Source organism: Nilaparvata lugens, chromosome 7, assembly GCF_014356525.2.
Source record: "Nilaparvata lugens isolate BPH chromosome 7, ASM1435652v1, whole genome shotgun sequence".
NCBI lineage: Eukaryota > Metazoa > Arthropoda > Insecta > Hemiptera > Delphacidae > Nilaparvata > Nilaparvata lugens.
In genome coordinates, this window is record NC_052510.1 from 62,343,136 (window position 1) to 62,365,800 (window position 22,665).

At 35.7% G+C, this 22,665-nt stretch overlaps 3 protein-coding genes across 3 annotated transcripts in view; 1 reads left to right on the forward strand and 2 right to left on the reverse strand.

The window, feature by feature from the left end:
- Positions 1–10,042, reverse strand: part of LOC111060540 (protein C12orf4 homolog) — a 32,907-nt gene extending 22,865 nt beyond the window's left edge. The window contains exons 1-3 of the mRNA XM_039433348.1: positions 9,869–10,042; positions 9,164–9,357; positions 1,414–1,559 (exon numbers count right to left, since the gene is read on the reverse strand). Coding sequence (XP_039289282.1) covers positions 1,414–1,559; positions 9,164–9,347 — 330 coding nt within the window. The 5' untranslated portion in view covers positions 9,348–9,357; positions 9,869–10,042. The remainder of the gene's footprint in view (positions 1–1,413; positions 1,560–9,163; positions 9,358–9,868) is intronic.
- Positions 2,780–5,811, forward strand: LOC111048873. Its single transcript, XM_022334853.2, has one exon. It carries the CDS (start codon positions 2,849–2,851, stop codon positions 5,168–5,170), a length of 2,322 nt encoding a protein of 773 aa, XP_022190545.2. The 5' UTR covers positions 2,780–2,848; the 3' UTR covers positions 5,171–5,811.
- Positions 10,043–17,121: 7,079 nt separating the features above from the next.
- On the reverse strand, positions 17,122–20,401 carry LOC111061958. Its single transcript, XM_039433349.1, has one exon. It carries the CDS (start codon positions 20,395–20,397, stop codon positions 17,230–17,232), a length of 3,168 nt encoding a protein of 1,055 aa, XP_039289283.1. The 5' UTR covers positions 20,398–20,401; the 3' UTR covers positions 17,122–17,229.
- Between the last annotated feature and the right edge of the window lie 2,264 nt (positions 20,402–22,665).

A 22,665-nucleotide genomic window follows, 5' to 3' on the forward strand; every position in this document is an offset into this window, starting at 1 on the left:
ACCTATTCTAGCACTATAGTAAGTACGAGCCAGGAACTTCAATGAAAAATACTTTTAAAATTAACCTCAGGCTTATTGAACTCACTCACAGAACTAAAAATCTACCGGACCAAAAACGTTCAAATTTGGTAGGTATGTTCAGTTGGCCCTTTAGAGGCGCACTAAGAAATCTTTTGGCAATATTTTACCTCTAAGGGTGGTTCTTAAGGGTTTAAAGTTCGTCTTTTAGCATGTATATTCTTCTTATTCTCTTAATTATAATTGAAAAATGTCCATACCATATGTTAATATAGAACTCTAATCTAGAGAGAGTACCTCTTCGAAACAGTTGTTAACTGGTAACTAAATTAATAATTTTGTCAGGTTGGCATTAAGTTGAGTTGACTTTGTTAGGTTGGCACCAAGTTGAAGATTGAAATGCATTTATCGCGGAAAAATTGATTGGGCACTGCTACTTTAATCAGAGCTATTCCTGGGAATATTATATTACTAGCCGTCAGGCTCGCTTCGCTTCGCCATATCCGTTTAACCAGACGTTTAGTCTGGACCCCCGACTGGATCGTCCCAACATATGATAAAAATGATCAAATGAAAAATGCAGGCGAGCGAAGCGAGCCTGCTGATCTCATTCCTGGACGATCCAGTCGAGGGTCCAGGGGGCGGAGCCCCCTGGCTAGACGGATATGGTAAGCGAAGCGAGCCTGACGGCTAGTTCTTCATAAAGTAAGTGACTGAGATATCGTCTCGGCCTTTGGAGTGCAGCTTTTAGTATGTGCCTCTGAATCAAACCTATTTTATTGAAATGAGTGTCTAAGGCACCCCACCAAACCCTTATACCATACTGAAATATGGATTGGGCATAAGCTGAATAGACCATCTCCAACTTTAAATCTCCAACACTATTGGAGACTATATGATGACTATTATCATACAGGAAATATATCACAAGAAGATATCACATAGTTTAGGGCGTTTATATTGCAAATTTCACTGTTAACTCAAGCCGGTAGTCCTATTCAGGCGTTATAATGGCAGTGAAAAAAGGAGAAAAACGTTGCCGATCCTCTTGTCAATGCATCCTATAGACGGTAGCTGATACAGGTTTATTGATGTAATATTAACTGATCATCCTCATTTTAAATAATCAATTATATTCTATTAAGCAAGAAATTAAAATTTTCAATAATTTCATAATAAATTTTCATAATTAAGTTGAAATATTTTGTTAATTAGTTATTAATTCTACATTGTTGAAAGACGATCTAGCAACAAAGAAAAGCGAGAGAGAGATAGCGCTATTCGCTTTGTAGAATGATTCTATGCTTCTTATTCGAGGAGTAATTTTTAGGGGAATGTAAATTGTGAAATGTACACTTTCTGAAAATAAAATGGATTTGAAAAAATATAACAGACCTCTTTGTATGACTTCTCACAAGCCTTGATGACATCTTCAATATCATAGGAAGGTTTCGATGCCTCCTCAATCGCTTTCTCTGCTTCATCGTCGTAATAGTTGATTGTCTCGCATTCGATGAATTTTGATAATGCATTTTCCAGATCTGAAACAGAAGGAAGATTTTTTCAATAAAAAAGTAATTCGTATGACATTTGTTGGTGGGGAGTCCCTTGCGGGAAGGTCCCACCGCCTGAATATATAATTTAAGCCGTCAATGGGCCTTACGACTGTCATACTTCAGCCGGGATCGACAGTTTAACGTGCCCATCCGATAACACGGGAGTGATCTGGTTAAAAAACTTTTGGTATTGAAAGGGTTTGAACCCGGGATCTCTATGCAGCTACGCAGGCACTCTATCCACTAGACCACGGATCACTCATTTTTTCAATGAATCTTGATAATTCATTCTCAAGATCTAAAAAATAAATCAAATCAAATTCATTTATTGTCAAAAAGAAAACAAACAATAATTTACTCATACACATACATAAACAAGCAAAAATAAAAATAAATTGTTCATAATACAATATTACACATACATGCATATACATGAGAAGGAATATTTATTCAGTTTTAAATTTAATCAAGTCAAAATTGAAGAATTGGTTAACTTAATCTAGAAATTTAATGAACCAAGCATAGCTTGAGCTAGAACAACAATATCAATCATTGAGACCCGGTTTCAAGGACACATAAATTAAAATCCAAGGGACCATTAAATCTGTAGGCTTAATGGTTCATTACATTTAATAAGTGTCCTAGAAACCAGGCCTTGAATTATTAATATTTCTTAAATATTATTAATCTTGCATTCACTCTACTGGAAATATCTGATGATGAAAAAGACTTGTAGCCTATTACCAGTCTAGGGCTCGGCTTCTGTGATTGGTTGTCGTGAATTTAATCCTTGAATAATCACGATTAAAATTTAATCGGCTATTCTGCAACCGGGCCCTAGACTGATAATAAGCTACACATTATTTTTATCATCAGATATTTCTAGTGGAGACCATAAACGCAAAAGAAACATTTCATTAATAATTCAACAAGAGTATTTTTAAAATTGTGAAATAAAAAAAGAAGCTCATCAACAAAATATTTACACCCGGTTGCTAGTCCGTTAAAGTTTAATCATGATTAAATGCCATGAGAGCCAATCACAGACGCCTTCTTTTCAAAAAAATCTGTGATTGTTTCTGGTAGCGTTTAATTATAATTGAAATTCAACAGGTTTTTGTGCAACCGTAACTCAACTATGTGAAAAAAATTGTAATCTTGTTTGTGTTTGACATTATACTTACTATAAAAAGGCAACCCATATGTTCCTATTTTTTCAAACATCTCCCCCTTAATATTAAAATGTAAACAAATAATAAACGTTTTTAAACAACATGAGAGGTCCGGAAAAATCGAAATATTTAGCCGAAGTTCTAGAATCCGTTGCAAATTCCGAAGAAAAATTGAAAAAAGTTGAATTCGAACTACGTAACAGAGTTTGTGGCTATTATAAACACAATGAAGAAGTCAGTATTGACGTGGAATCTATCCATGGTAAGTTGGAAAAAGTTTCAAACATTTGTGAACCAAGATTTGAAAACAGAGATCAGCCTGAAAATGTACAAGCATTTGATTTAATTTCTTGTAATGTTAACAAGGTTGGGGGAATTTCACATGAGACTAGAAATAAGGAGGTTTTAATGAGTTTGGAAGCAATGGAGTCAATTTGTTCTGATAGTAAAGATAAAGAAACATTAAAAGTTGATGAATCAAAATTTGCAAATAACAATTTTTTCAGCAATTTTGAAACAAGTGATAGCATGTCAAATCCTTGCAATGGAAAAATTGGAGAATTATTAAAAATTGAAGAACAAAATCTTGAAAGTACTAATGGATATGTCACTTTAAAATCTGTAGCTCATAATCATCTGCACAATGGAGATGATGAAAAAGCATTACAGATTTATTCAATTCCACAAATTGATAGACAAGATGTTTTAAATTACAATGGAAATTTGGAAAGTTTAGATTTGATTCCAAGGAGAGATAAAATAAATTTACAAAATTTAACTCTAGAAACAGGAACAACTGAAGCAATTGACTTGATTCCTAGGCATGATAGTGATGGAAATGATCTACAAATCAAAGAAGATTCTAGAATAAATCAAGTTATCAATTTAGAACCGATTGTTGAACCAACTTCTCAAATTCACGTTGGAGATGAAGAAATATCAGAATCTCTAGAACAAAAATCAGAGACTGATCACAAAAAGAAAATACCAAACAATAATATAAAAGTGCTGGTGGATAAAATACATTCTGCCGTAGAATGCCGACTGAAACAGTGTCTGGAACCATACCGATCTAGAAAGCAAAGAGGTCCGTTCACACTAAAGAAAATAGATACAGAAAAACATTTGATGGATGGAATTGACAAGAATAGTTTTGGAGATGGTTTAAAAAAATCAAATTCTGAAAATGGTGGTGGAATGGAATTTGTTGAAAAATTGTTTGCCAGCTATTATCAGAGGGAAAGAGATAGAAAAGAAGACACAGAGATAGAGAGAGAAAATGACAAAAGTCAAAAACTTTCCAGAATTTTGGATAAAATTGCTTCAAAAGGTTTAGAAAAACTACTGCAGGGAAGTCATCATATTAATAACTTGACAGATGAGATCAAGATGAAGAAAAATGAGAAAATTGAAGATAAATTCGAAAGTACTGAGGGAAATATGACAGCGACAAATACAAATGATAAAAAAATTACAACTGATGGAACAAAGAAAGAAAATCTGATATTGAATAAAGATGGAAATGGAGGTGGATTAAAGAGAGAACAACATAGAAATAGAAAAACGAAAAGTAAGAAGTATGAAAACTATTTGCCTACTATTGGAGAAAAAGGTGAAAGCAGTTATGAAAATGAACGCGGAAATAAAAAGAACAGGAGAGAAGATGTCCGAAGCAACAAGAAAGATAGAGCAAAGAAATTTGTGGAAAAAATAAAGTCACCTTACAAACCTGCACAGGATGATAAGAAGATGAATAGATGTTTAAAAACTGGAGGAAATAAAATGAAAATTATTGAGAAGGGTGTCAAAGAAATTAGAAAAATTAAGAAGAGTCCTTATTCGAAGTCTTTTGATATTGGAAAGAGAAAAATGCAGGGTGAACCAATAAGAAAGAGAGTGATAAAGAAAGGATGTAAGAAGAAAAGGGTCAACAAGATGACAAATGAAGAAAATGATGAAGAAGACTCAAAAATAGTTTGTATATCACTAAAAAATCAGGGGAAGGAAGAGGGTAATAATGAGAAACAAAACACAAACGAAATGTTTGATATTATAAAAGAGCTAGTTTTCAGAAAGAATAACGTGCAGGAGAAGGTAAAATCCAAGAAAAAGAAACAGAAAAAGAGAAAAGAGAAGGAGGAGGGAAAAGAGAAAGAAGAGAAGAACGTAAGAAAAAAGAAAATTGACAAACCAGTGTGGTTAGTGCCAGACGGGCATCCTGATGGTTTTCAACCCCCAAAAACTAAACATCGCATGAGTGCGCATAAATTGGAAAATTTTTCTGAAGAAGACAAACAAAATAAAAATAGTTTGTCGAATGATAAATTCAAAAGGCGCAAAGAGTTTGTCATATTTTTGGACGACAAACAAAATAATATATTCGGTACAAAATCTGCGTTTAGAATGCCTATGAAAAACTGTTAGATCCAGAAAATATCGTTCAAATAATGTCTAAGTTTACAATGTTTTGAAACCAGGAAATTGAGAAAACTGACACTGAGCAACTGAAATTGTTGAACATCAAATTGAAGCATAAAAAATTGATGTCAAATAATGATGACTTGTTGGTATTGAAATTTAAAATTGAAGAAACATTTCAGAGGAATCAAGAAAAGGCTAGTTGGAATTCTTTAAATTTTTGAAGAATGATATTGCTTGAAAAAAATTAATAGATCTTTAAATAGTCAAGTAAACGTCAAAATTCTGGATTCATCAAAAACCTCAATTCGAAGTAAAAGAAATTCATTATCAAGTTAATAAGACAGAGTAGAAATCAGCTAAAAAGTAAAATTCAATCCAAGCTCCCATCTAATTTAAAAATGCAATCCAAGTTCTAGGAGAGAAAAAGGCAAAATACCATTTGGAGATAAATATGTTTGAAATTTTAATCAACGAAATTTTGATTACTATTTCTAATGCGAGGTGTTTACCTTTCACAATTGAGTAAGAAAGTAGTAATATGGGCAAAAAGCTATGTTGTGGTGAATTAACAATGAAACATACTAAATACCGGATAAAATTATAAATATCTGAAAGAATACTGAAAATATAATATTTATAAAAGAGCTTGTATCAATTATTCATATAATTATCGTTTATTCCTCGATTTTTATTTTTGTACTATTCCTGTAATCTGAATGAGACTTGTATTCGAGGCTTAAAAGATAAAAATTAACAGTCCTTAAGAATAAGAAGAGGTGAGAAATAAGATACCCACACACTAGGAAACCGTAGACGAGTGAAAACAGTAAATAGCCGTTTTCACTCTAACCGATTTCTCAGCGACACGACACGACAGAAATCTCTCAGATTGCCTGATTACAGATTATCGTGCCGGCTGACACGAGTGGGAACGATGATTTTAACGACACGATATGTGTCGTCCGATAACCGACAGCCGACTGTTGCCGACTGCTGTCCGAATGCCGACTTCTTTGGTAAGTGTGGAAGCTATTTATTTGACACCATGTTATCTCAACGCCAAAATCGAATCAGTTGGAATCTGTAACTTTTTATACTTATCGATTATCGGCCGACACTCAGAGTTTTTCTCCTATTGGCTAATTCTCAGCCAATCGGAGGAGAGTTCTGGAAATTGTTCGATCAATGTCGGCCGACATTCAATACGTGTGAAAACGTATTGTGGATAATTGGCTAATTCTCAGCCAATCGGAGGAAAATTCTGGAAATTTTTCGATAAAAGTCGGCCGACAATCGATACGTGTGAAAACGACCAATCGGTAAGTGTAGAAACGGCCAATTGGAGAGCTTTCTGACCTGAGTTAGTGAGTTATGTGTTAGCGAGAAATTAGTTAGTGTGAACACGGCCATTGTCTATATTGAGCTAGAAAAGAATAGAGCAATCTGCTTTGTCGAATGATAGACAAGGATACAGTGAGGTCCACGTTATAATGGCAGTGGAGAAAGATAGATAGGAGAACAACGGTGCTGATCCTCTGTCTTGTCAATGCCTTCTATAGACGGTAGCTCATACAGGTTTATTGATGTAATATTAACTGTTCATTCTCGTTTAAAATATAATCAATTATATTTTACTAGTAGTTCTGTGAACAGTAGACCTCACGCAGTATTCTCATCCACTAGTACCTGATTGAAACTATAGACCTTATGGAAATACAGCAATAGACTGGCTTCTCCACACATCTGTGTAATCACTTGTCAGCTGATTTATGATGAATAATTCTATAGTCTGATTTTTACTCTAGTATTGGCGTATGAAGGAGGCTCCTTTTCCTTTTATATTATCCTTGAAATGCAAAATTTCCAAAACCTTGTATATACGTTGACGCGCAATTAAAAAAGGAACAGACCTGTCAAATTTCATGAAAATCTATTACCGCGTTTCGCCGTAAATGCGCAACATACGAACATATAAACATTTAAACATTAAGAGAAATGCCAAACCGTCGACTTGAATATTAGACCTCACTTCGCTCGGTCAATTAAGCAAGAAATTTCATGATGAATTTGCATAATTAAGATGAAATATTCTCCTAATTACTTATTCATTCTACATTGTTAAAAGACAATTTGTCAACAGAGCAAAGCGAGAAAAAGATAGCGCTATCCGCTTTGTCAAATGATAGACAAGGATAGCAATACCAATGCTAATCAAACACAGCCATTATAACGTGGACCTCACTATAGAGTATGAAGATCTTGAGAACACAGGGACATTGGTAGCGGCTACAAGCTACTACGGGAACGCGGAATCGGAAATGTCCGGCAATCAATGTACATGGCATTTCCAGTTCCGTGTTCCCATGACAGCCTTGACGTTACTATTTTGTCCCTGTATGGATGCTGATTTATAGTCAAGTCTTTCTGTTTTAGGCTAGGCACACACCAGTTAGTCAAGACAAGACAAGACAAGACACGTTTAGTCACAATACTTCACATAGTTGCTCATGAAAACATGTCTAATTGCAATGACTAATCGGTGTGTGGTGCTTCATAAGCAACTATGTGAAGTTTATTTTTATTTTATTTATTTCACAATTTATTTCCAGAAAGTACATTTTACAATATATTCCCTGAAAATTACTCCCTCTAATATGGAACAAGTCCGTGTTTAGAGGAGGAGTCATTACAAAAATAGACACAATACAAGAAAGAAAAATTTGACTTTCTACTGCTGTAGTTTACAAGCATAAGCTATTCAAACATATTTACATATAACAATACTAACACATAAAACAATAATTGAAAGAAATATAATCTCAAATTCTTAGCCAATAAGTAATAATAGAAATAGATTCAATAAACAAAAAACTGATTGCTTCCTTTCTTTTTTCATAGTTCTGGAAACAAACATTAAATGCACTCATTTACACATTTTGAAAACAATAATTTCTACAATACATAATTATTAACATGAATAGAAGAATAAGAAACGTGGAATGATAAGTATTGTGACTTATCATGTCTTGTCTTGTCTAACTGGTGTGTGCCCATCCTTACAAGGCTTCCAAACAATTGACCCGAGCGAAGTGAGGTTCAAGATTCAAGTCGACGGTTTGGCATTTCTCTTAATGTTTAAATGTTTATATGTTGCGCATTTACGGCGAAACGCGGTAATGGATTTTCATGAAATTTGACAGGTTTGTTCCTTTTTAAATTGCGCGTCGACGTATATACAAGGTTTTTGGAAATTTTGCATTTCAAGGATGGAAAAAGGAGCCTCCTTCATACGCCGAAATTAGAGTAAAAATCAGACTATAGAATTATTCATCATAAATCAGCTGACAAGTGATTACACAGATGTGTGGAGAAGCCAGACTATTGCTATGTTTCCATAAGGTATAATTATAGTTTCAATCAGGTAGGCTACTTGTGGATGAGAATAATGCGTGAGATCTACTGTTCACAGAACTACTAGTGAACTTACCTACATTTTTAGGTCACAAAGTTGGGATACCAGTGGTGTCCAAAAAACTTCAGACACCAGGTCATACACCACTGGTTTCCCAGCTTGGTGACCTCGTCGGGCTTCTAAGGTTCCAGGAGCCAACGGTCTTCTAAGTGGGACACCAAAATCGGTTGTCATAAGCTGCGTACAGATATATGCGCCTCCAACCCGCTCCGCCCTCGTTCCACCATCGCTCCGCCCCCGCTCCGATCATGAACGTTACAGGAGATGTTAGCTCTACTCGCGTTCCACTCTTGCTCACCGGTCGATCATCAATCGCTCTGCTGGAGTCTCGTTCGGTTGCGGAGCAGAGCGAAAGTCTGTACGCACCTTAAGATAAATGGAATCTGGTGTCTTGACTGGTACATATTACCTCTAGTGTAATCTGTTCATAAGAACTGATGCCTCGGATTCTTGGTTTCCTGATCTAATACAATCACTATATACGTATAATTTTACTTACTCATTCGATTGTATAACTTACTTACCTTTTTCGACGTAAGCAGGCAGTTGAAAAGAGCTGAGTATCCTTTGAGCCAATTCTAGGGCTGATCCTTGGTAGGGAATATCTACTGGAATCTGAAGGACATATTCATCTTGTCTTGTTAACATTGGAAATTTGAATTCGAATGTTTTCGAAGTGCAGTCAAATCGCTCTGTTTCAGTTCTCATTTTTCTCTTCCTAGGAAAGACAAAACAGTTGTGTAAAATATCTCATGGTTATATGTAAAAGAATCCTAGAATACGCTGTCTAAATTGAAGTATATTTTTTATTCAACTTCTCAATACTATTATGATCTTCAATTCCTCATAAAAATTACATTATAATGCTCCTATAATAGATAAAAGATGGAGGAGACATTGATTGTCTTTGTTTCTATGTAACTTAATATCCAGCTCAGGATTGATGGTCTTATACACACTTATACAATTATTCTTCACCAAGACCGGCGGAGCCAGATAGGTTGTGTAAAAATAATAATAAAACTTTTCTTGAAGCTAGTCGTAAGTATAAACTAAAATATTAGATTTTTGGATTGTAGCTTAGCCTACAGTAATAAAAGAGGAATAAAATTTATTGCAAAAAGTATGCGGTTTTGACATGATAGAAACAGTAAAATTATAAACAACTGGTCTTGTTCTAAAAAGTAGTACAGCAAAAAATGATAAAGAGAAATGAGTAAGCTACTTACAAAATTGATGACTGGTTTGATCAAGCAAATTACTCAATTTGCTGTTGAATAGCAATTATCTACTAATAAAAACTATCTACTGATATTTACTTATTAAATTTCTAAACCCTATTTAATTCTAACATTATGAATATCAAAGAATAACTCCTCTAGAAAACTTTGGATACTTCGCTGACAGAACAATTTATTGGAGGTTATGTTGATTTGATATCAAAAATATCTATCGACTTTCAGAAACTATCGTTTTCAATAATCGATAACCTAGGTGAATCGATTTGTACAAGAACCGGGCTATTTGAATTCAAGCAACCAGATTTCAAGAAAATAATGATATATCCTTTTGTTCCTTCAATCTAGAAATTATTTATCAATCCACAAAAATCTGACGATTTGTTCTGAAAAATTTTAATGCTTTTGATCTATTAAGAGGGTGCTTCAATCACCAGTAATACTCAACTATTTACCTTCAGTACGGTACATCAATCTCGTTTAATCTACCTTACCCTAATAATACAGTTAATAATTAATTTAGCCTCTAATGCTACAATGTAAATTAATACTGTAACTATTATGAGTAAGTTTGCATTACTATTCTATTATTTTCAAAAAAATTGAAGTTCTATAACTACCTACAACTAGTTTTTAGTAGGTACCGTACTTTATTTTCATCATAAACATCCATTCAAGTTATATATATTATTTTCAAAGGAGTTGAACTTCTATAATTACCTATAACTAGTTTTTAAAACTACATTTTCATCATAAAAATCTATTCATTGATGATGTTATATTACAATATATCGGATTGATTGATAACAAAGATTACCGGTATATTTAATAAAATAACTGGAATGTAAAGCTGAGAAGTCTCTCTTCTTGTAAATACCGCTAAGTATAGACAATATTCCATAATAAAACCATTTCCTGCTATATATTTTTTAAATGAGTAAAGAGAACTCTTGTTATTCTTCAGAGTATTCCAAATATGTACGGTAACAGAGTACAAAACTCTCATTATTCAAATCCACTTATCTTACATCTCATCATGTAATAGCGAGCACTTAACTTTCCATTAGTAATTCACCTGCTTTACACCATACACAGAACTCATTCAGCGTCAGTTGATAACGGAGAAAGTACAGTTTCACTTGATGAATTACAAATATCAGTTTTTCCATTGCAAAAAACACAGAGTGACGTCAAGTGTAACATATTTTCCATTTTTCTTCCATACTTCCATCAGTAGTTATCGTTGTATGAAATCTGTGATGAGTACTGGATATGATCTAAAATTGCTCTGGTTGATGAGGTTCTCTTGTAATGGTAAAAGGAAATCGAAATTAATGCACCAGTAATATGTTGCTTGTAGATTGGAGAGCTCTTTCTCCTTGACGTACTCTTCATTCTCAAGATCCAAGGAACATTTAAATTGATTGAATTACTTTTTGCTAGTAAAAAGAACGACAAAAAGTCAGATTTCTTCCAATAGATGAATTAATCACTCACTGTGACTCTGTGACAACGAGATCTTTCGGCAGGTCTCCCATCTTCCTGGTTGTCTACATACTTCTCAATTGAATTCTAGAGTAAACAGTTGATTTATTTGTAAATTGATGTTGTTTTCCAATTTCCATGACGAAACACTTGATAATATCTCTGTTATAGTTTAGATACTGTGTTCCCAAGTGAATATTTAAGAAACATATAGTTTCTGGTTGATAAATGAGGAATGCATTTCACTCCTATGGAGGAGCTTGATCAGTTCTTCATCGTTCCCCATTTCTCATCAAGGAGTAAGTGTTTTCTAAACTGAATGGAAAAGACTAAGAAATTGTCAAAAACCACAGATTTATTGATACGGTACTTAGAAAGACCGGTTTCGATTATCACACCATTGTCAATCTCTGATAGTTTATCTAAGATATACCGGTCTTTCTAAGTATCAATAAATCTGTGGTTTTTGACAATTTCTTAGTCTTTTTCATTCAGTATGAATAATTACCACAATATCAACTTCTCAACTGCACAAAAAGTGTTTTCTAAATATTTACTTGGAAATACAGTGAATCTAAAATACAACAGATTTACTAATAATAAATTACCTATAATAATGTGAAATATTTTTTCTATGTTTAGTTTTGAAGCATCTAAATTTGAAAATCTAATTTGTGAAAATACTTGAGGACTGAAAACTTTGTGAATTGAAGAGCTACTAGAATTAACCTATTTCTGACTATGTGTTATCTGAATTTAGGAGAGAAATAGCACAAGGTTACCGTACCTTATTCTTCTTCTCTCTATCATTTTGATAATTTACCTACTTATTGTATTAATGAATAAATGAATGAATAAAGCTTTCATCTAGAGAGACAGTGATGTTATTATTTGTCAACTTCAAGTAGGTACCGTACCTGTACTAAAAATCTACTATTATTTATGCTGAAAACACTGGGATGTTTTCAGAAATATCACCAATTTATTATAAAATAACAAATATGTTTCAACACCAATGGTGTCATCTTCAGTGTGTTACCATTGGTGTTGAAACATGAATTAGTGATATTTCTGACAACATCCCAGTTTTCATAATGGATAGATATGACAACATCTCACCCGCAACAGTATCTGAAGCATTATTTATGCCTTGAAGGAATTAAAACATTCTTTCTCTGCATAGGAATATTGTAGTAGAATGAATTAATCAAAATTCTGAATAAATTGTGTTTATTTTGGTTGAAAGTAGATATATTTTGTGAATAAAACCAGCCAAGTAGAATATTACTATACATTTTATTACATATTATGAAACAATTACACATCTCTGATTTGAATGTTTATTATTTATTATTATTAAACGAAAATCCAAATTAGATGCTGTAATTCACCCCGAAGACTTCTGCTACTGCAAATATTGACAACAGGGTAAACAGATAGATGGAAATTCGATGAGCGCTACTATTCAAAAAGTATTATTTGTCAGCCCGGGAATGACAAATAATTTTAATTTTATTAACATTCAAAAATTATTTGTCAGCCCGGGAATGACAAATTATTTTTAAATATAGTAGCGCTCATCGAATTTCCATCTAGCTGTTTACCCTGTTGTCAATATTTGCAGTAGCAGAAGTTTTCAGGGGTGAATTACAGCATTTTATTTGGATTTTCGTTTAATAATAATTAATTCATTAGCATTTGAATAATTGCAATATCTCAGTAATTTCCATCTGTAGAATGTTTATTCTATTCAATTAGAGAGCCCTGGTTGCAAAAAAGCCTACTGAATCTTAATTGTGATTAAAAGCTATGAGAACCAATCAGAAACCTCTTTTATGATAAGCCTTCTCTCATTGGCTCTCGTGGCATTCAATCATGTTTGAAATTTAACAGGCTTTTGTGTAACCTAGCCTAAAAGAATTGATGGTATGTATGCATATAATGTATTCTCAATAAATAAATAAAAGTGATCAATATCATTATATTAGTGCTAATGCTAAATTTTAATTCAATTCTTTAGATCGGAATTACAAGTCAATCAAGAACTGATGCTTTGAAGTCTTGAACTTGATAAAATATCTCTAACCTTTTAGAAACCTGACTTCTCTTAGATGATGATGATAATAATTATGATTATGTTAAAGTCTTTCATACTCGAGAACTCAGGGTTCAAGCAATGTCTTTGTATTTATCTTTAAATATATACTTCCTAAGAAGGTCGCTATAGGTATTGGTATGAATATGTATTGTTGTATGATGTTGATACATAATGTTTTTTTTTATACATTCTTCCAAGTCCCTTAGGCTGGGCACACACCAGTTAGTCAAGACAAGACATGATCAGACACAATACTACACATAGTTGCTTATGACGCAACACACACTGATTAGTCATTGCAATTAGACATGTCTTTATAAGCAACTATGTGAAGTATTGTGACTAAACGTGTCTTGTCTTGCCTTGACTAACTGGTGTGTGCCTAGCATTACAACTCTCTCAAATAGTGGTAAATAAGCTGGATCCACACACAGCAGTGACAGTGAATATTGAAAATATAATTCCTATAAATTCTAATGGGATCATTCATACTCACTCGGCCGGACTGAATGTGAAAAGTCCAATAAAAACTTATGGAAATTATATTTTCACTGTCACTGTTATGTGTGAATCCAACTTGAGATTGATCGGTATGATTAGAAGTTATCCAAATTCTAAAAAAAATCAATCTCTGTATCAGGCTACAAATTCAAATTCCTATTTACTTACTTGGTTGAATATATTCCAACAAGAATCAGCTTTTTTAGTGAAATTTGACAATATCCTTGTTTTCTTATTATGGAGAGATTTCACAACATCACCATCAATTCTACTAATTTTATTAAGAACCAGCCTATTTGCAAAGTAGAATTAATAGAACTATTTCGATACAGTAAAACTCACTTATTTGAGCATAATTAATTAATGGATAAGGGAAATGAGTTTGGGAAAATCAAAGAACTAAAACTATATTATCAAATTTCTTTATTCTACAGAACTCACTTGAGTGGTAAAATACCAACCTAATTAAAAACATGATATAATATATAAAGAAAAGACAAAACAATAACAAAATTTCCTCGTATCAAACATACAACACAAACATAATGGATAATATACAGTAGGCTATAAATAAAAATATAAATATGAGAACCCTTTTTAAAATTATTTAGTCAGAACTTGTTAATTTTAATTCCAATTTCAATTCTTTATTGCCAGATCAACAATGCAACAAATCAAGGTTAATAAATCAACACTTATTACAAGCAATTAAAATAAAATTAACAACCCAGAACTAAAAACTAAAAATTGGTTTAGGCACCACAAGCAAAAGAAAAGTCTTGTAGGGTTGAAAACAAAGGAAATTTGTAGGGTTTTAATGACTATATAATTTAAAAAAGGGTACTCAAATTTATATTTTTATTTATATTCCAAAGTAGCCCTAAAGAAAGAAGACAATTGGATATACAGAATATTATGTATATAATAAATATAGTCCAATGATTCACAACAGTAATTGAATTCAATGTTATTAATACAGGTATTATTCAAATCCACTTCCAAGAGATGAAATCAAAAACTCATTTTCGAATTTAGAGAAAAGCACCACAATTGTTTAATTTTCGATACAGTATTGTAATGAGTAAATTAGAAAATAGCAACCGTTCATTGTGATTCTCAACAAAATTGGAACAATAATTACAGTATAAGAACAACATTTCTTACAAAAGAATATCAAATAAAACAATCTTCATCAATACATTCATTGAAATTTTCCAAAGATATTTTTTTCCAAGAAAAGAGTTTCAATGATTATATATTACATATTATACACTTCAATTTTCCTTGAGTTGATTTTTTCAATACAAATATTAAATTTATAATTCACTTTAATTTTCTTTGAGTTGAATTTCTCAACTCACAAATTCTCATTATAGTGAGGTTCACGTTATAATGGCAGTGGATAAAGATAGAAGAACAGCGTTGCTGTTCTCTGCCCTAATTAATTATATTTCTACATTGTAAAAAACAGATTTTGCATCGTTGCAGAGCTAGAAAAGGATAGTACTATCTGCTTTGTCGAATGATAGACAAGGATGGCAACATCAAAGTTAATCAAATACTGTCATTATTATAACGTGGACCTCACTACAGAACAATAACGGCCACAACACGATACAGTATCAAACCAATATGATACAGTATCATATCAACTTGATACATAACACTATGATTTGATACATTCGCTATCTGCTTTGTCGAATGATAGACAAGAATAGCAACATCAAAGTTGATCAAATACTGTCATTATAACGTGGACCTCACTAACTTTTATTATTTCTCCCAAACTACATATCTCACTTCCAATAAACTTCTACTCAAGTTTTATTTTTAACATACCGGTAGATATTTGAATTTTTGAAAACTTCAAATTGGGCCCTTCTCAATATCAATTGAAAGTAACAATAAAACAATAAAAACTCTTGTGTGTTCTAGACTCCAAAACAATTATAGTGTTTTCATAACCTCATTTGGACTATTAATCAAAATTAGGGAGAGAAACAGTTTTGGGTTTATCCTGTTGATTCTCTCTCAATCATTAATTTGATATTGTGATTGTGGAATGTAATACATAAATAAATAAATTATCCTCTCAAAACTGCAACTACAAGTGCATGCCAACATACAATTTAAAATTTATATCTTGTAGATTTCTGATTGTTTAAATAAGGAAATGCAATGAACTCTAAGCATTATGGGCAGGTAATGAAAAACTCATGTATGTTCTAGACTCCAAAACAAACTATCCTCTCAAAACTGCAACTACAAGTGCATGCCAACATACAATTTAAAATTTATATCTTGTGGATTTCTGATTGTTTAATAAAAAAAAAAAAATGCAATGAACTCTAAGCATTTATGGGTAGGTAATGATTTACATACATTATTCCAACTGTAAAGAGAAGTTTTACATTAAGATTTGAATAATAATTATTATTAGTACGGTATTCAATTATTGGAATTAATTCATAAAAAACTGATTTTTGAAGAATTGTCTGTACAGTAATTCAAGGTTGTTTCACACCAAATCATCATCATATTATTATATCCAATTCCACTCAGAATACACTGAACATGTAGGAGACACATTATAAGAAATTTCTGAAACTAAGAGATTTGAATAATAATTATTATTAGTACGGTATTCAATTGGAATTAATTCATAAAAAACTGATTTTAGAACAATTTATTGTCTGTGATTCAAGATTGTATCACACCATATCATCATAATTATTATCATTAAATCCAATTTCACTCAGAATACATTGAACATGTAGAAGACACTTTTTGTGTAGTTGAGAAGTTGATATTGTGGTAATTATTCATATTGAATGAAAAAGACTATGAAATAGTAAAAAAACCACAGATTTATTGATACTTAGAAAGACCGGTTACGGTTATTACACCATTGTCAATCTCTGATAAACTCTGAGTTTATCCGAATAAACTAACCGAAACCGGTCTTTCTAAGTATCAATAAATCTGTGGTTTTTTGACTATTTCATAGTCTTTTTCATTTAAAATGTAGAAGACACATTATAAGAAATCTCTGAAACTAACTATTGTATGTAATTGTAAACTATCTAATATTTTCTGTAATTGATGTAGTAGTTTTAGTTTTTGTGGGGGAATTAAACATTCATTTATTTTATTTAATTGAAACTACTCGGGAGGAAACTGATTTCGGAACAATTCTCTGTGCTTCTAGATTTGTTTTACATCATAATTCAAATTATTAGTATTATTTTCTCTATGAGAATAATTACTCTCAAAGAAACGGCTCCGTCCAATACCTTACGGTCGGATTTGAAATCGTATTCGCCGCCTTGACCCGACTCCTATGCTTCACATCCTTGGGCTTCAACACATTCCGATGATTGTTGCTGAAAATCCTCGACGGAGTCATGATCGACTTCTGGCTCAACCCGGTTGCCTCGAGGAAGTTCTCATAGCTCACCCCCGCCTCCGAGGGGGTGACAGTCACCGAGGCCGTTGTTGTGTCAACACTGCCGCTCAAACATTTCTCGGGTTCCTTATTCTCGTTATCCTCCTCAGCTGTCACCCCGCAGATGACGTCCATGTCGTCCAGACGGAACTCCTCGAAATTGTCCCTCAATGCGCTGTTGCCGTCTTCCATCAATGCGGTGTTGCCGTCACCCTCCAGTTTCTCCTCACTGAGGTGCTCGAACCTCTTCACCATCTGAGACACACTCGGGACCACTTCTTCCTCCACACCCTTACTCTCCACACTAGAAGAAGCTAACAGTGTTGAAACAGGGGAAGCCACCATAATCACAGGCTTATTTTTCACCGGGGTAGTTTTCCTCTTATCCTCAAATTTACTAGGGGAAACCCCCACAACTTCCTTACCCCCACTACTACAATTCTTCCCCGCCGGGAAATGTATCAACGCATGCGTCAAATTCATCCCCTTCTGTTCAGGATGTAAGACATTCTTCAATTCCTTGCCACACTTTTTGTTCCGCCCTTGTATCTGTTGCACTAAGTCATCATCCAGCGCTGAATTGGATATCACATACAACTCGCTGTCAGGATTGGGCTCAGGTAGAGCTGGGGAAGCATTCCCGATGATAATCGGATGACAACTGGGTTGGTTGTCCAACAACCTCATATCTAGGTCATACTTTTGTGGTAGTTTAGATTGTGGTGATATTTTGGATTTCATGTTCTGTTGAGAAGCTTCAAAGTCAGGTGATCTCATACTGAGCAGTTTCAAAGGTTTGGGAGGTAATGCTGGTGGTATTAAACTCCTTTTACCCACACTTTTCAGCTGTTTGGATTTTTGCTCCCTGCTCGACACATCCACAGCATTCAGTTCCTCATCAAAACTCACACTACCAATGAGGGACAGCTGTGATGATGTCACCAAACATGGAGGTTTATCATTGTAGGTGGTCTGCAACATTCTTCTAGACACCACCAGGTTTTTATCCTGGTCCAACCTGGTTAAGTCGTCTCTACTTGAGCTCCTTCCCACCAAGTTGAGATTATCTTGGCTTTGGTTTTTCTCGCTCTCCCTCATCCTCAACACCCTCTGCTCCTCAAGGAACTCCTCCTGGTCCCTCAGAAGAATCTGGTTGACACACTCCAGAACCGGGTTATCATGGTACTCATTTCTGCCAGTCTTGGATTGTACCTGCATCTCATGCAACAGTGCACTGGGTAGAGTTTTGATGGTATTCACCTCCACACCAGCATCCCCATTCCTGTATTCTGCCGCCTTTTTCATGTCGTGAATTATTGTGAATGAATCTGAGCTCTCACACTCTGACAAATCGTCAGAATGTGTCCGCACTTGGATTATATCGGAGATCTTGACTGTTTTCTCCTCTTTTTTCCCCATACTTACACTCCTCTCCACAGCTGCACCACCTCTACTATTATCAACCAAACCATCATCTTCTTCATCATCGAACGAAGATGGCTTCAAGATTGATGAGGATGACGACAAGAGAGAAACCGATGAAGCAGATGACAGAGAGGACAGTGTGGAGGATAAGGTGGAAGAAGAAGACGAAGAAGAAGGTGTTCTCTCTAAGCTCGTCTCTGTTCCCCCTCCACCATTCATCAACATTTTTCTCTGTCTGGGGGAGGTGACTTTAGGTACATCTTCAGCTTCAAACCTCTTGGGTCTGTATGAAGTGGTTGTCACATCATTAACCACTCCATCCAACACCAAACCTTTCTGCATGTATTTTACATTATTTGATGATGAATTTTCACCCCCACCATTGACCTTCAAACTTTTCTGCCTGTACTTTGTGGTCAAGTCTTCAAGGTCACCATTTATCAACAAACCTTTCTGTCGGTATTTGTTGGTACCCACCCCTTTTGTCCCCACATCTTCAGTGGAACAATCATTGGCTGACAATGATTTTGGCCTAAACTTTGATGACCCCACATCTCCTGAACTATCATTGATTGTTACATACTTTGTGGTATTGCTTGCTTCTGTAATCACAGGGTTTCCTAGATTGGTACTACCACCATTTGTCACCGATGGTTCATCATGGTCAAATTTTGTAGTATTGGTTACATCTGTAGTCAAAGGGTTTTCAGGATTGGTACTACCACCATTTGACACCAAGGGTTCTCTGTAGTCATGATTGGTGAGTCCCTCAAGATGACGCTCTTCTGCTATTGACGTTCCATCAGTTCTTTTGCTTCTGAATTCCTGAAGATGATGTTTTGGCATTTTTGAAATTTCTTCAGTTCTTCTGCTGGTGAATTCCTTAAGATTGGGTGATTTGGTTTTTGAAGGTTCTAGATTCGTTGATAGGTTGTTGGGTTGATGCTGCCGTTCCTCAAGATGTTGGTGCCCTTTTGAGGTGTGCGGGGTCTTGATGGGTTTGTTGGGCCAAATCCCCAGGGAATCCTCAAGATGGTGCTCTGGTGGTTTTGAAGCTACTAGATTTGTTGAAGGGTTGACAGGCTGCCATTCCTCAAGGTGTTGCTCCCCGTTTGAGGTTTGTGCAGTCTTCAAGGGTTTGTTGTTGGTTTGCTGCCAAATCCCCAGCGAACTGATGAGATCTGGCTTGACACTGACATCGCACTCTTCTGTGGGATCGTTGCGGAAACTCTCGGGCGGACTGACTGGTCGCTGCGGCTCGATCATCTTCTTCAGCCGCTCGATCTCCAGCTGCTGCTCTCTGATAAGCGCGTCGCGACTGCCGAGCTGTGCGCGTATGCTGCGCTGTTCGCGGCGCAGACGCGCCTCAAGCACGAGCAGCGCGCGCATGATCTGCGCCAGTTGCGTTTCGCGTTCGTGTCGCGTCGCCAAGACGTCGGCGTCGCGTTGCTCCAGTTTGAGTGTGAGCGCTGCCACTAGATGGTTGCAGCGTTTCGTCTGCCAGTGCAGCGCGTTGCGCGTCTGCTCCAGCTCGCGCTCGATTCGGCGCAGCTTCGTGTCATCCATCTGAATCCTGCAAACAGACAAAGATGAAAACTCTATTAGACAATTGAGACAGATGATAGCTTCAATTAGGGTTTCATAGCATAAGCATAGGCTAAAGAGAGATGAACCATTTTATTATGTACTATGGTGATCCACGTTATAATGACAGTATTTGATAAACTTTGATGTTGCTATCCTTGTCTATCGTTCGACAAACAGGTAGTACTATCCTTTTCTAGCTCCACAACGAAGCTAAATATGTTTTTGACGATGTAGAAATGTAATTAATTAAGGCAGATAATAGGCAAAGCTGTTCTTCCATCTCTATTCACTGTCATTATAACGTGGACCTCACTTTAATTACATTTCTACATCGTCAAAAACATATTTAGCTTCGTTGTGGAGCTAGAAAAGGATAGTACTACCTGTTTGTCGAACGATAGACAAGGATAGCAACATCAAAGTTTATCAAATACTGTCATTATAACGTGGATCACCATAGTACATAATAAAATGGTTCATCTCTCTTTAAGCCTATGCTTGTGCTATGAAATCCTCATTGAAGCTATCATCTGTTTCAATTGTCTAATAGAGTTTTCATCTTTGTCTGTTTGCAGGATTCAGATGGATGACACGAAGCTGCGCCGAATCGAGCGCGAGCTGGAGCAGACGCGCAATGCGCTGCACTGGCAGACGAAACGCTGCAACCATCTAGTGGCAGCGCTCACACTCAAACTGGAGCAACGCGACGCCGACGTGCTGGCGACGCGACACGAACGCGAAACGCAACTGGCGCAGATCATGCGCGCGCTGCTCGTGCTTGAGGCGCGTCTGCGCCGCGAACAGCGCAGCATACGCGCACAGCTCGGCAGTCGCGACGCGCTTATCAGAGAGCAGCAGCTGGAGATCGAGCGGCTGAAGAAGATGATCGAGCCGCAGCGACCAGTCAGTCCGCCCGAGAGTTTCCGCAACGATCCCACAGAAGAGTGTGATGTCAGTGTCAAGCCAGATCTCATCAGTTCGCTGGGGATTTGGCAGCAAACCAACAACAAACCCTTGAAGACTGCACAAACCTCAAACGGGGAGCAACACCTTGAGGAATGGCAGCCTGTCAACCCTTCAACAAATCTAGTAGCTTCAAAACCACCAGAGCACCATCTTGAGGATTCCCTGGGGATTTGGCCCAACAAACCCATCAAGACCCCGCACACCTCAAAAGGGCACCAACATCTTGAGGAACGGCAGCAGCAGCCCAACAACCAATCAACGAATCTAGAACCTTCAAAAACCAAATCACCCAATCTTAAGGAATTCACCAGCAGAAGAACTGAAGAAATTTCAAAAATGCCAGAACATCATCTTCAGGAATTCAGAAGCAAAAGAACTGAGGGAACGTCAATAGCAGAAGAGCATCATCTTGAGGGACTCACCAATCATGACTACAGAGAACCCTTGGTGTCAAATGGTGGTAGTACCAATCCTGAAAACCCTTTGACTACAGATGTAACCAATACTACAAAATTTGACCATGATGAACCATCGGTGACAAATGGTGGTAGTACCAATCTAGGAAACCCTGTGATTACAGAAGCAAGCAATACCACAAAGTATGTACCAATCAATGATAGTTCAGGAGATGTGGGGTCATCAAAGTTTAGGCCAAAATCATTGTCAGCCAATGATTGTTCCACTGAGGATGTGGGGACAAAGGGGTGGGTACCAACAAATACCGACAGAAAGGTTTGTTGATAAATGGTGACCTTGAAGACTTGACCACAAAGTACAGGCAGAAAAGTTTGAAGGTCAATGGTGGGGGTGAAAATTCATCATCAAATAATGTAAAATACATGCAGAAAGGTTTGGTGTTGGATGGAGTGGTTAATGATGTGACAACCACTTCATACAGACCCAAGAGGTTTGAAGCTGAAGATGTACCTAAAGTCACCTCCCCCAGACAGAGAAAAATGTTGATGAATGGTGGAGGGGGAACAGAGACGAGCTTAGAGAGAACACCTTCTTCTTCGTCTTCTTCTTCCACCTTATCCTCCACACTGTCCTCTCTGTCATCTGCTTCATCGGTTTCTCTCTTGTCGTCATCCTCATCAATCTTGAAGCCTTCTTCGTTCGATGATGAAGAATGATGGTTGGTTGATAATAGTAGAGGTGGTGCAGCTGTGGATAGGGTGTAAGTATGGGGAAAAAAGAGGAGAAAACAGTCAAGATCTCCGATATAATCCAAGTGCGGACACATTCCGACGATTTGTCAGAGTGTGAGAGCTCAGATTCATT

Excerpts from the sequence above, each read along its gene's own strand:
- LOC111048873 (XM_022334853.2), top strand. The coding sequence starts at position 2,849 with ATGAGAGGTCCGGAAAAATCGAAATATTTAGCCGAAGTTCTAGAATCC.
- LOC111061958 (XM_039433349.1), bottom strand. The coding sequence starts at position 20,397 with ATGGATGACACGAAGCTGCGCCGAATCGAGCGCGAGCTGGAGCAGACG.